The sequence below is a fragment of the Erythrolamprus reginae genome, chromosome 2, assembly GCF_031021105.1.
Source record: "Erythrolamprus reginae isolate rEryReg1 chromosome 2, rEryReg1.hap1, whole genome shotgun sequence".
NCBI lineage: Eukaryota > Metazoa > Chordata > Lepidosauria > Squamata > Dipsadidae > Erythrolamprus > Erythrolamprus reginae.
This window is the reverse complement of record NC_091951.1, coordinates 78,386,186-78,397,334: the sequence shown is the minus strand read 5'-3', so window position 1 is coordinate 78,397,334 and position 11,149 is coordinate 78,386,186. Positions and strand designations below refer to the sequence as shown.

The following is an 11,149-nucleotide window of genomic DNA, read 5'->3' as shown; positions in this document are numbered from 1 at the left end:
TAAAGCACTGTGAAGCGGTATATAAGTCTAAATGCTATTGCAATTACTGTAGATACATAGACATTAACAACATCCATAGACTATGCAAAAGAGACAATCAAACAGGGAACAAAAAGATGAGCAATTAAAAATTAGCACCCAGATCAGCACTGATTAACTCCAAGTTTAACATCAGACAAGTAATCTATTGATCTGATGGTCTACCATCGGGATCTGGCCATAAATGGCATGCATGGTTTTTAACTGTTGGTTTTAAATTGTTTTTAAAATGTTTTGTTAGGGGTTTTAACACTAGACCGTATGTTTTATTTCTTGGTGGTGAGCCACCCAGAGTTTGTATTTGAGTGGCATAAAAATAGGATAGGATAGGACAGAATAGAATACAGAATAGAATAGAATAGAATACAGAATAGAATACAGAATAGAATAGAAATGCTATCCCAAACTGCCAAAGAGGCCAACAGCAAGCAACCCGATCAAAGAATCTCTTAGGATCGCCTCCACCAACACTTGACAGGAAAAAGCCACCAGCTTATAAATTGACAGCAAACAGCATTCCTTTACTAGCACTGATGATGTTAGTTTGGGTAATAAAACGTCTGCAAGAAAACAAGCAATCTCAGAGAGCACCCAGCACCCCTCACGTTAACCTTGAACTGCCAAACATTCCCCTTTTATGAATACAGTATATCCCTCTGGCAACGTATCCAGGTCTGCCGCTCTGCCCGCTGCCCTGGTTCTCAGCTGAGACCGAATATGGAGGACGTGAAGCTCCTATGCAAATCGGCGATCGGAGCTCCCGCCAATCAGAGCGCAGCTCCGCTCCCTCAGCCGCCAATGGGAAGCCGGCGAGAGGATGCGCTTGGATTTATATCCTTCAGCTTGCTCGCGCTTGTTGTCATTGCAGCTGCAGCTATTCGCGGTAGCAAGCGACGGTAAGGGCAGAAGGGGAGGGTGGGTGGGCGGGTGGAAATCCCAAGGAGCCGGGGGATCGGGTCACTCGATCGGGTCGGGGCCGCGGGGGGAAGAGATGGGCGAAATGCGCGGCGTCAGCGCCCTGCCGCTCTTTCTAAGGCGCCCTCCCTTTCCTCCCCGCCGCCGCCTCTTTGCTTAGGCGGGTGTCATTTCTCTCCTGTTCAGCGCAGACGAGGCCGCCCCTGCCTGCTTTGGCCACCCGGTCTCGGCGCCTTTTCAGCTCCCGCCGAGCGCCCAGCCTGGCCTCGTGATGTCCGGCCGAGGGAAATCCGGAGGGAAAGCCCGAGCCAAAGCCAAGTCGCGCTCCTCCCGCGCCGGCCTCCAGTTCCCCGTCGGGCGGGTGCACCGGCTGCTGCGGAAGGGCAACTACGCGGAGCGGGTGGGCGCCGGAGCGCCCGTCTATTTAGCCGCCGTGCTCGAGTACCTCTCGGCCGAGATCCTGGAGCTGGCCGGCAACGCTGCGCGGGACAACAAAAAGACCCGGATCATCCCACGGCACCTGCAGCTGGCCATTCGCAACGACGAGGAGCTCAACAAGCTGCTGGGCGGCGTGACTATCGCCCAGGGTGGGGTCCTGCCCAATATCCAGGCCGTGCTGCTGCCCAAGAAGACCCAGAGCTCCAAGAAATAAAAGCCTGGTGGCCTGGCTTTAAAATTAGGAAAGCGCTCGCCCCTTTGGTTTCCTTGCGCCCCACCCACAGGATCTGGTGCAGCGGCCACCGGGCTTTCTCTCTCTCTCCTTTCCTTCCTTCCTTCTTTCCATCTTTTTCTTCCTTCCTTCCTTCCTTTGTTCTTTCTATCTTTTCCTTCCTTCCTTCCTTCCTTCCGCATCACTTGGTGCAGATGATTTCTTGAGTGCCTGATGCAGCCGGTCGCTGAGCTGTCCCCATTCACCCATTTCTTACTCATCTAATCCTTGGCCCTCTTAGCATTTAGCGCTTCATAATGCTTTTACAGCCCTCTCTAAGTGGTTGACAGACTCAGCATATATTGCCCTCAACAATCTGGGTCCTCATTTTACCACCTCAAAAGGATGGAAGGCTGAGTCAGGCTTGAGCCGGCTGGTGAGATTTGAACTGCTGAACTACAGCGAGCAGTTAGCTGAAGTAGCCTGCAGTGCTGCACGCTAACCACTGTGCCACCGGGGCTCTTGCCTTTTGCCTGCTTCTCTCCCTTTTCTGTCTGGCATCTCAGTGCTGCAAGAGTTTTACAACCACTGGGTCCCCCTTGTGCGCTTCCGCCTTGCCTGGCCCAGCGCTGAGTCCCCCCTGCTCCTTTTTTTCAGTTCTGGAGACTTGGGAAAAAAACCAGTCATCATTTTTTGTGTCAATGAAAAAAGGGCAGGTACTTCCGACCTGGCTGCATCTAGCGCCCTGCAAATAGATTCCCTCCCCCCTCCATCCCTTTTTCTTTGAGAGACGATTGAGCCTAGCAATCCCATTGCCTTGGGAGCTCTATGTTCTATAGTGGCAGCGATTGGGGGGCCAGGGTCCCCCCCACCTTATTTTGCTCCCTTAAATCGCTTTGATTCTTCTGGAGAAGAGGAGTGGGGGAAAGGATTAGGCTTTTTTGACACTACAGTGGTCTTTGCATTTTTATCTTCGGAGGACCAGGGGGAAAAAAAAGAGAGAGTCATGAAGATGGGAAAGTCGTGAAAGCAGCAGAGGCCGAGCAAGAAACTGCATAGACAATAGGCCTGACTGAGTGACAATGCTGATTTTGTATCTCTTTCGGTACCTAAAAGGCGAGAGTATACAAGAAGGAAGGAAGGGATTGGCCCCGTTGCATTGCACCAACACTCGACCTAATCTCTTAAACCTGAGCGGTTCCCGGAGCTGGAGATGTGGTGATGGATTGATTTCTCCAGTGTTGTTGCACATCCCCTGTTAAATGTGATCATGATTTTGTGAATTGAAAATGTGGGAGAGAAGGAGGGAAAATGTGAGTGGTCAGGAACTTCTAAATGTGAAGATAACTTTTGTTTTGTTTGTTTTTTGCCGAGAAAGGAATAGCTTCATGTGTTAATGTTTCCCTTGTGTTTGCTTTAAGATGAGCTATTGTATAGTTGGACTTGCACTCCATTCCTGTTTCTTTGTTGAGTTTTGGTTTGTGTGTTGCAACAAAATCTTTAATGAGTAAATAATCTTGATTGGGAGGCAAAGACTTTCTAAAAATTCCTAGGATATGTACACATCTTTGCTTTATAGGCTTCCCATCAAGCAGCTCCTGTAACATCTAATATGTTCCAGAAGCAAAAGTGGAACAGGAGGTGGATGAAAGAATGGGGAAGGGAGATGCTGTCTATCTCTAAATTTGATGTGACATATTCAGATCTGAATGTGCTTAACAGTTCCACCTTCCAATTTATCTGGGAAATCATCCTAAGCAAGAGTCTTTGGATTTAGGTCTACTTTTGTCCATTTGATGTCACTGGAACTAAAATCAAAGTATTTTAGTGTGACTGCTTTTGTGGTTTTCAGCCTCAATGATATGCGTACATTTGTTTTCTCGAAACAAGAAGCAGTTTTGTTGTGTTCCCTCCTTCCATTATCAACTCTCTTGTAATGTCACCTGTAAAGATTGAAGTCTAGCATTTGTACCCTAGTTTGCACTTTAATCTATACACAGTGGTTTTTTTTTGTTTGGAATTTTGCTTCTAGTGCTTAAAACACAGTGCGAGTATAGCATCCATCTCACTGTAATCTTCAGTAGCTTAATGTTTGGAGGTTGGGTTTTTAGGGGGGGAAAATTTATACAGAGTGAAGTATCTAGTTAGTGTTGGTGGTTTGCTAAATAGGTGTTTGGATAACGTATGAGCATGGAAGTTGGCCTAGCCTGTCCTGTAATGCCTAGTAGCTGTGGTACAGAGCCAAAACTTGCTTGTTTAGGTGAAAAGTTTATAGAGCCATGTGCATGCAGCAGTCTAGGATAGTTGAGCAAGTAGAATCTTTAAACAAGTACTATATGGTCAGCTGTGTATGTGCAGTTAAGTAGCATGTGTTCGAATGATCATGTGGGATGTAAATCTGTGAATGAACTATTGTCTTGCTCTGGATTCAGCTAAGGATATCTAGACCAGTGTTTCCCAACCTTGGCAACTTGAAGATATTTGGACTTCAACTCCCAGAAATCTTCAAGTTGCCAAGGTTGGGAAACATTGATCTAGACTGTAGAGGCGGAGTTACTTTAATAACAGAATACTGTAAGGAATATGATATGTTCAGTCAGTTGCTCGTGACTGTATAGTATGATCAGTAATACTGTACTTAAAAACAACCATAAGCCATCTATGTCTATTTGTCTTGCCTGTTACATTACAGACCTGGGGGGGGGGGGGAAGACCTCTTGGATTTAAATAGCTATCTCATTTTTCTGGCACTGGGCCAGGCAGGCTCTTGCTTTCTGTGAGAATGAACACTGATTGCATCACAGAAGGGAAGGAATCCTTGAAATGCAAAGAATGGCTGAGAACTGCAGAACAAGGGTCCTTTTATTTTTTTTGTGTGTCTTTTAAAAGTTACTTTCAAAATCAGTATTTTTGTGTTACATCAACTATTGCTTTGTATTAGAAAATGCAAAAAGTTGTGAAATTGGAAAGTGCAAAACAAATATTAAACTGATTCAGTCTTGAGTGCACATGAAAATTGTCTCTCAACATGTCACTGATTTATCTGCTTGGAATTCTTTGGTTCATGGAAAGAGAAATGGTTAGAAATACTGTTGGGAGAAAGGAAAGATCAACGGAAGAAAGATCAACGTTTGGAGTGAGTCCCTTAGCTTCATTTTCTAAGCTCTTTTTCCTTTGTATGTGTGTGGTGGTGGGGAGATAAAACATGCAGTCATAAATGCTGCCTTTTACATATTTGTAAGATATGATACAAATATGAGAGTTTGCGTTATGATGCCATCATATTTTTTTGCAGTCAGGAACAAACCGCTATATCAACATATTAGCTGGAAAATTTGTATTCCGTTATTTGAAAAACCGAAGCTGATTTGTGTGTTGGCATGTAAATTTGTCGTATCACTTTATTTAACTGCTTTAGTTTACAAGTAGATAAAGTAGGATGGTTTTCTTCTCCACGGATACTATTTACACTTAGCTTTATCTACTGCTGCTATATGAAACTTAAAACTGCTGCGGAGCATTTTAGATATTGCAGAAATGTATTCTTTCTTCTCTCTGTTTTGGCTTTTACTAGCTTTAAAGAAAGCCCTTGATTGCTTGGTTGACTTTTGAGTCCTTGATTTACTTAGACTGGGTGTGATATTGAATCTCGTACTATATTTCCATGGGTGTACAACTACTTCCATGATCTGTCTTCATCTGTGCGATAATTATCAATGTCATATCCTTAAAACAAGCTATATTAATAACTTTATTTTAAATCAACAATATTTCTCAGGACCTTTATAATCAGTTATAATAATGCCCTTCAACAATTTAGATATAAAAGCTTAGTCTTGTTTTTACAGCTTACCATGATCAGAATAACATTGTAGCAGTTATCCATGAGCCACCGCTACTGATGGGTCACTGTTGATTTTTTCTTCTATTACCGATATATCCCTCCAGTTGTAATGGTTGAAACTATCGTATTTTTCAGACTATAAAACATATTGGTGTATAAGACACACCAAGATTTCAAACAGGTAAGTAAGGGGAAAAAAGTTTTTGTCCTCCCTGGCCCACAGGAGCACTCTGCAAGCCTCCCAAATTTTCTGTGCATCCTGTTTTTCACAGAGTTTGACCAATTTTTCACCAGTTTTTTGCAAAAAACGGTACGCAAAGGGTTTGGGAGGCCTGTGGAGTGCTATTGGGGGCTGGGAAAAGGCAAAAAACAACCCCATTTTTGCAAAAAACATCCCTTCCCCCCCAAAAAAATGGGGTGCACAGGTTTGGGAGGCCTGCAGAGTGCTCCTGGGGGATGTGGAAGGCAAAAATGCCCTGTTTTTTCACAAAAATGGGGGTGTTTTTGCCCTCCCCCAGTAGCACTCTGTGGACTTCCCAAACCCTCTGCGCAACCCATCTTTGTGAAAAATAGGGGCATGGTTTTTTTTTCAAAAATGGGGTGTGCGGGTAGGGCTTTGGGAGGCCAAAAATGTCTCTATTCAGTATTATTATTATTATTATTATTATTATTATTATTATTATTATTATTATTATTAATTAGATTTGTATGCTGCCCCTCTCCGAAGCCTCGGAGCGGCTCACAACAGCAAAGCACAGTACAAATCCAATGATTAAAAAAACAATCAAAACCCTTAATATAAAAACAGTCATACAACCGTATATAAGATGCACTGACATTTCTACCCTATTTTGTGGGACGGTAGTTGCATCTTATACTCCAAAAGATATGGTAGTTTGTTATTAGGATGAGTAACTTTTCAGATTCCAAACTGAATCTTCCTTTTGGTAAAATAATGGAGCACGATTAAGTGAAGATGATGGAAACAGAGTGACGGTTAATCATATGTGATTTTGTGTGCCGATCTAAGGGAGTCTATTGCCCTTAAGTAGGGTGGAGATTGGAGAATGCTTTTCCCTGCCAGTTGAATGAGGGTAAGACTTAAGTTCAACTGTAAACAGGATGGGTGGTGAGAATATGAGTGCTGTTATCTTGCTAAGAGTAAACCCTAAAGAGCAATAGGCAACTCTTTCTTAGATAACTTCTTTTTGACTTTGCAGACAGAAAAGGTTTTGCAGACCGAAAATATTTTAATGAATACAGATGAAGCCATGAATGAAATGAGCAGCTTATTGAGAAAGGGAAATTGTATAATTCCACACCAACCCCTTCTCCAAAGATAATCACCTTGTCAGACTAAACTAGTTATTTATTCTTAAATCATGTCTGGAGCTTCAGTATAGATGGCAAACTTATGGCACGTGTGCTACATGTAGCACATGGAGCCATATCAGAGGGAGCGTGAGGCGTTGCCCTATGTCCGCTCCAGCTGCTTTTTGGCCATTTTCACACTCCCCAGGCTTCAGGGAAGCCTCCTGAAGTGTGGGTACGGTGAAAAAGGCACAATAGAGGTTTATTTTTGAACTTCCAGTTGGTCCGGGTTTGGCTGTTTTTCGCCATCCCCAGGCTTCAGGAGTCTGGGCAATGTGGGGGTTATGCGGATTCATGGGGAGGGCATGTGTGTGGGCACGCACGGGTGCACACCCTTTTGGCACCCAAGCCAGAAAAGGTTCCCCATCACTGATATAGGGGATTGTAGCTAGGACAATTGGAAAGACCTGTGTAGCTGTTTACAGCGGCTGATTATTATTTTCTTGATCCTTTGTGTTTTCTGGCTTCACACTGTGCATTTCTCCCCACTTTTACAGAATGAAGGCCGGAAGTAAAAGCCATCCTTTTCTAGGAAATTGCTGCTTTGCCCAAAGACCATATGTAATATCCTGGGCCTTGGCCAGCATATCCAAAATTATATAATGCCTAGCCCACTTTTCTAATAGTCTTGGTATTATTATGCTGTCTGGTTTTTATTGACTTTGAGATTACATAGTTTTGAATTTTATATATCCAGGTCCCGCCTCCCAGTAGATTCATCAAATGCTTTAAGAGCGAGTTGAATGTCCTTTACCAGGATTTGTTAGATGTGAAAGGCATGCCTTATCCTAGGCACTTTTTGCATCCAGCCTAGTTTCCGTTTATACTAAATTAGAAAGGGACATCTTGCTACAAAGTGTTGAGTTTCCTTTCCCACCACCGGGACAACAAACACCACTGAAAATTGATCAGATGGAGAGGTGAGGTAGTTATGACCAGCAATGGTTCTATGAAAACGTTATCTAAGACAGGGTTAGTAGGCCACGTTGGCTCTTCTGTGACTTGTGGACTTCAACTCCCAGAATTCCTGAGCCAATCATGCCAGTTCAGGAATTCTGGGAGTTGGAGTCCACATGTCACAGAAGAGCCAACTTTACCTACCCCTGACTAAGGAGGGTTCCTCCTAGTTGTACCTCTCTTGGTACGAAAACCTTTTAATTATACTATCACACACAAAAAACCCCGCCTTTCCCAGTTTCATTTTGGTCTTTGGATCCTTTAAGGGAATCGCATACACTAAAGGGGGGGGGGCGAGAGAATGGGGTGGCAAAGTGTTTTTGCCCGCCTCCGTCTAAAAGCGTTTCCAAAATAAGCGAGCACAAGGGCGTCTTCAGCAACGATTGGGGGGGGGGGGGGAACCGAAAGGGCAGCGAGTAAAAAACGGGAGCGCAAAATTTCCATCACTGGAAGGCTTCACTCTTACCCCGCCTACCGACTCAGGATCGACGAATCCGAAGCCTTCCATTCGCCGACACCACCACTTCCGGCTCAGGGTATCGCTCTTCTTCTGTAGAGCCCAATTGGCATCCCCGGTCGCGCATGCGCGAGGCCAAATGACTCGCCCTCCAAAAGGCTATAGAAAACTTGCCAATGGGGGCGGGGCTTTGCAAAACGTCCGGGCGTGTCCACTTCGGGGGTGGGCGTGGAAAAAAAAGGTTAATCTTCCTTGGAGTTTCCCGAAGGGCCGCTTTACCTTTAATTTTATTTCGCACCCCAGGCCTAAGGCGGTTTAGCTGCGCCGCAAAGGCAGGTACCCCAGAACAGATTATGGGGGGGGACCGGAAAAGGGGGCCGCATCTTTTGCCAAAAGCTTAGATGAGGCAGCACGGACGCAAGCAGCCACGCCCACCCCGCTTAGTTGCATTGCATAGGGTGCCAAACATCTGCACCGAGCCCCTCCGTCATCACCTCCACACACACCTCGAGACCCCAAATTGCCTCAGGAGTGGTTTTTTCCGGGATTTCAACTATTCCAACGCCCCCCCCTCAGATATCCCATCTCCCTCCCCCCTCCCAAAATAAACCCGACTGTCTCCATACCGAATAAAAAAACTATCTCGTTTCCATCCCGAATATTATAAAAAAACAAACAGGAAGCAAGAACGTGAGAAAATGTTTTAAAACCATTTATTGAACAAAACACAAGGAATTTTTGTATTTAAAAAAAAGGCATTTGAAGACGAAACCTTGAAAAGGACGATATAAAATCTTGCGGGCGAAGTTGAAATGCATTCTCTCCCTCCCCCTCCCGATCCGGATTTCAAACCTGCAGTGATTGGCTCAAGTTCTCCGAGGTTACAAAAAAAATCAATCAGCCACTCTGGGCTGGTCACTTGGTCCCATGCGGCAGCCCCCTCCCCTCCATCCACCCCCAATCCCCCAATTGCAAACGCCGCCAGCACTCCAGGCCCAAGAACTGGGCGGATGCGCCGGTACATCCAACAGGCTGTTGCCATGGCATCCCCCCTTTTTTTTAAGAGGGGGCGACCGAGGGATCGCCGGTGGATCAAACTTTAGGGAATCCAAGCATGATCCTTCCCCACACACAATTTCCCCCTGCAGTAGAATGGGGGAGGGCTGACCATCACGAGGGACCGAACCTCGCCCAGATTATGCGGCTGGGTGGGAGTATTTACAACATCACACTTTTGCAAAAGCAGGGGGGGGGGGGAAAAGCCGGCAACAATATTCCAATCAAAGGGGGGGGAGAAGGGTGCGAGGTTAAGGTAACGTAACACTTTTTTTTCCATGATCCAAAATGTCTCTCAATGATCATCGATGGGGATGGGTGGAGGGGGAAGTCTGTGGGCGAAAGCGAAGTCTCTTTTTTCACAACACGCCCACCCTTTCCGAGGAAAGAAACGCTGCAGGAACAAGACGGACATCAAAAGCTGCAAAGATGGCTCTGTGCTTGGAGCTTTTAAAAAATAAGTCCAGGGTCGCCTCCCTCGGGGCTCAAGACAAACGGGAGGCGGCGTCTTTTTTTCGGCAACAGTCTCGTTATTTCCGGCTCTTGAGAGCTTTGGGCTTGGCCGATTTTTTCACCTTCTTGGCGCTGGGGGGAAGCGACGCTTTTCTTGGGGGTCTTCTTGGCTTTCACCTTGTCTTTCTTGGCCGCCCCGCCGCCGCCGCCTCCCCCCGCGCCTTTCTTGTGCGACTTCTTCTCCAGCTTTTTGCTCTTGGCCACGGGCTTCTTCTCCACCTTCCGCGAAGTGGACGCGACCACCGCCGGCTTCTTGTGGTGGGATTTGGCTTGGGAGCCGCCGCCTGCTCCTCCGCCCCCACCTCCGGCGCCTCCTTCGCCTTCCAGCTTTTTCCTGTTGAGCTTGAAGGAACCGTTGGCGCCGGTGCCTTTCACCTGGAGCAGCGTGTCGTTCTGCACCAGCGCCTTGATGGAGTACTTGAGATAGGTGCGCCCGTTCTGCTGGTCGAACCAAGCCACTTTCTTAGCTTCGTTGTAGATCTTAGCCAGCGAGGAGCCATTGCGCTCGCCCAGTTTGCGGATGGATTCCACCACCAGCTGGCTGTACTTGCCCGGCTGGTTCTTTTTCTTGCTGTTTTTCTTCTTCTTGGATGGCGAGAGTGCCGACACGCCGCCTTTGGCTTTCTTGGCCGCTCCTCTCTTTTCGGGAGCAAGAGGCGCCTCTTCTGCCTCCGTCGCCGGCAGGTCAGCTTCTTCCAGTTCGACGGACATCGCGGGAGAAAAACGCGGCGGCTGCTTTCAGGCCAAAAAGAAAGAAGCTCGGGCTTTGAACCCTGGGAGCTGGGTTTTGGGGGTTTTTGGGGGGGTGTTGGCTCTCGGTGGCGGGGGGCGCGCCGGTTCACAAGCGGAGACGAGAAACGACCGCAGCTCCCCTCAACGCCGCCCGAGAGAAGCAAATCTGCCTGGGCGGGCTTCGGCACCGCTCTTTATATGCGTCAGTCGCGGACCACGTTGAGAACAACAACAGGGAGCGAGAAGGCGAGCGCCGGATTGTGCTTTTTGTGGGCCCTTCGCCGAGCTCTCTCGCGCGCCTCATGGGCCGCAGGGACGAGCTGCCCTCGGCACCCGCTGCTCCCAACGGTCCCTGAGCCAGCTGCCTGGGTGGCGCGCTTTCCCGGGCGCGGGAAAGGCTCTCCTAAGGCGATTTTAAAGGCGCCACCCTATGCTGGGGAAAGACCGAGGATAGGGGCGCCCTGTATGGAGGCCTCTGCGCCTCCTGGGAAGCGTCTCGGCTCTCGGGGAACGCGCGGCTCGGATAGGAAAGCGGGGCCGGCGTGCCTCTGTCCGGTCGTGGGGCGCCGAGGAACCCCGGGGAGAGCGCTAGCCCCGGGTTAATTTGTTGTAACTA

The 11,149-nt window shown here is 47.3% G+C and overlaps 2 protein-coding genes across 3 annotated transcripts; one reads left to right on the top strand and one right to left on the bottom strand.

The window, feature by feature from the left end:
- The first annotated feature begins 906 nt into the window (after positions 1–906).
- Positions 907–4,619, top strand: LOC139160489 (histone H2A type 2-B-like). 2 transcript variants are annotated; one of them, XM_070738400.1, is made up of 2 exons: positions 907–935; positions 1,146–4,619. In XM_070738400.1, exon 2 carries the CDS (start codon positions 1,226–1,228, stop codon positions 1,604–1,606), a length of 381 nt encoding a protein of 126 aa, XP_070594501.1. In that variant the 5' UTR covers positions 907–935; positions 1,146–1,225; the 3' UTR covers positions 1,607–4,619. The 2 variants fall into 2 exon arrangements, with proteins under 2 accessions (XP_070594501.1, XP_070594500.1); XM_070738399.1 differs by having other exon boundaries at positions 1,141–4,619.
- A 5,116-nt stretch (positions 4,620–9,735) lies between these two features.
- Positions 9,736–10,899, bottom strand: H1-10 (H1.10 linker histone). The gene is given in 2 exon segments (XM_070738398.1): positions 9,736–9,878; positions 9,880–10,899. Coding segments are annotated over 2 exon segments (693 nt in total). The 5' UTR covers positions 10,513–10,899; the 3' UTR covers positions 9,736–9,818.
- Positions 10,900–11,149: the final 250 nt, after the last annotated feature.

Excerpts from the sequence above, each read along its gene's own strand:
- LOC139160489 (XM_070738400.1), top strand. The coding sequence starts at position 1,226 with ATGTCCGGCCGAGGGAAATCCGGAGGGAAAGCCCGAGCCAAAGCCAAG.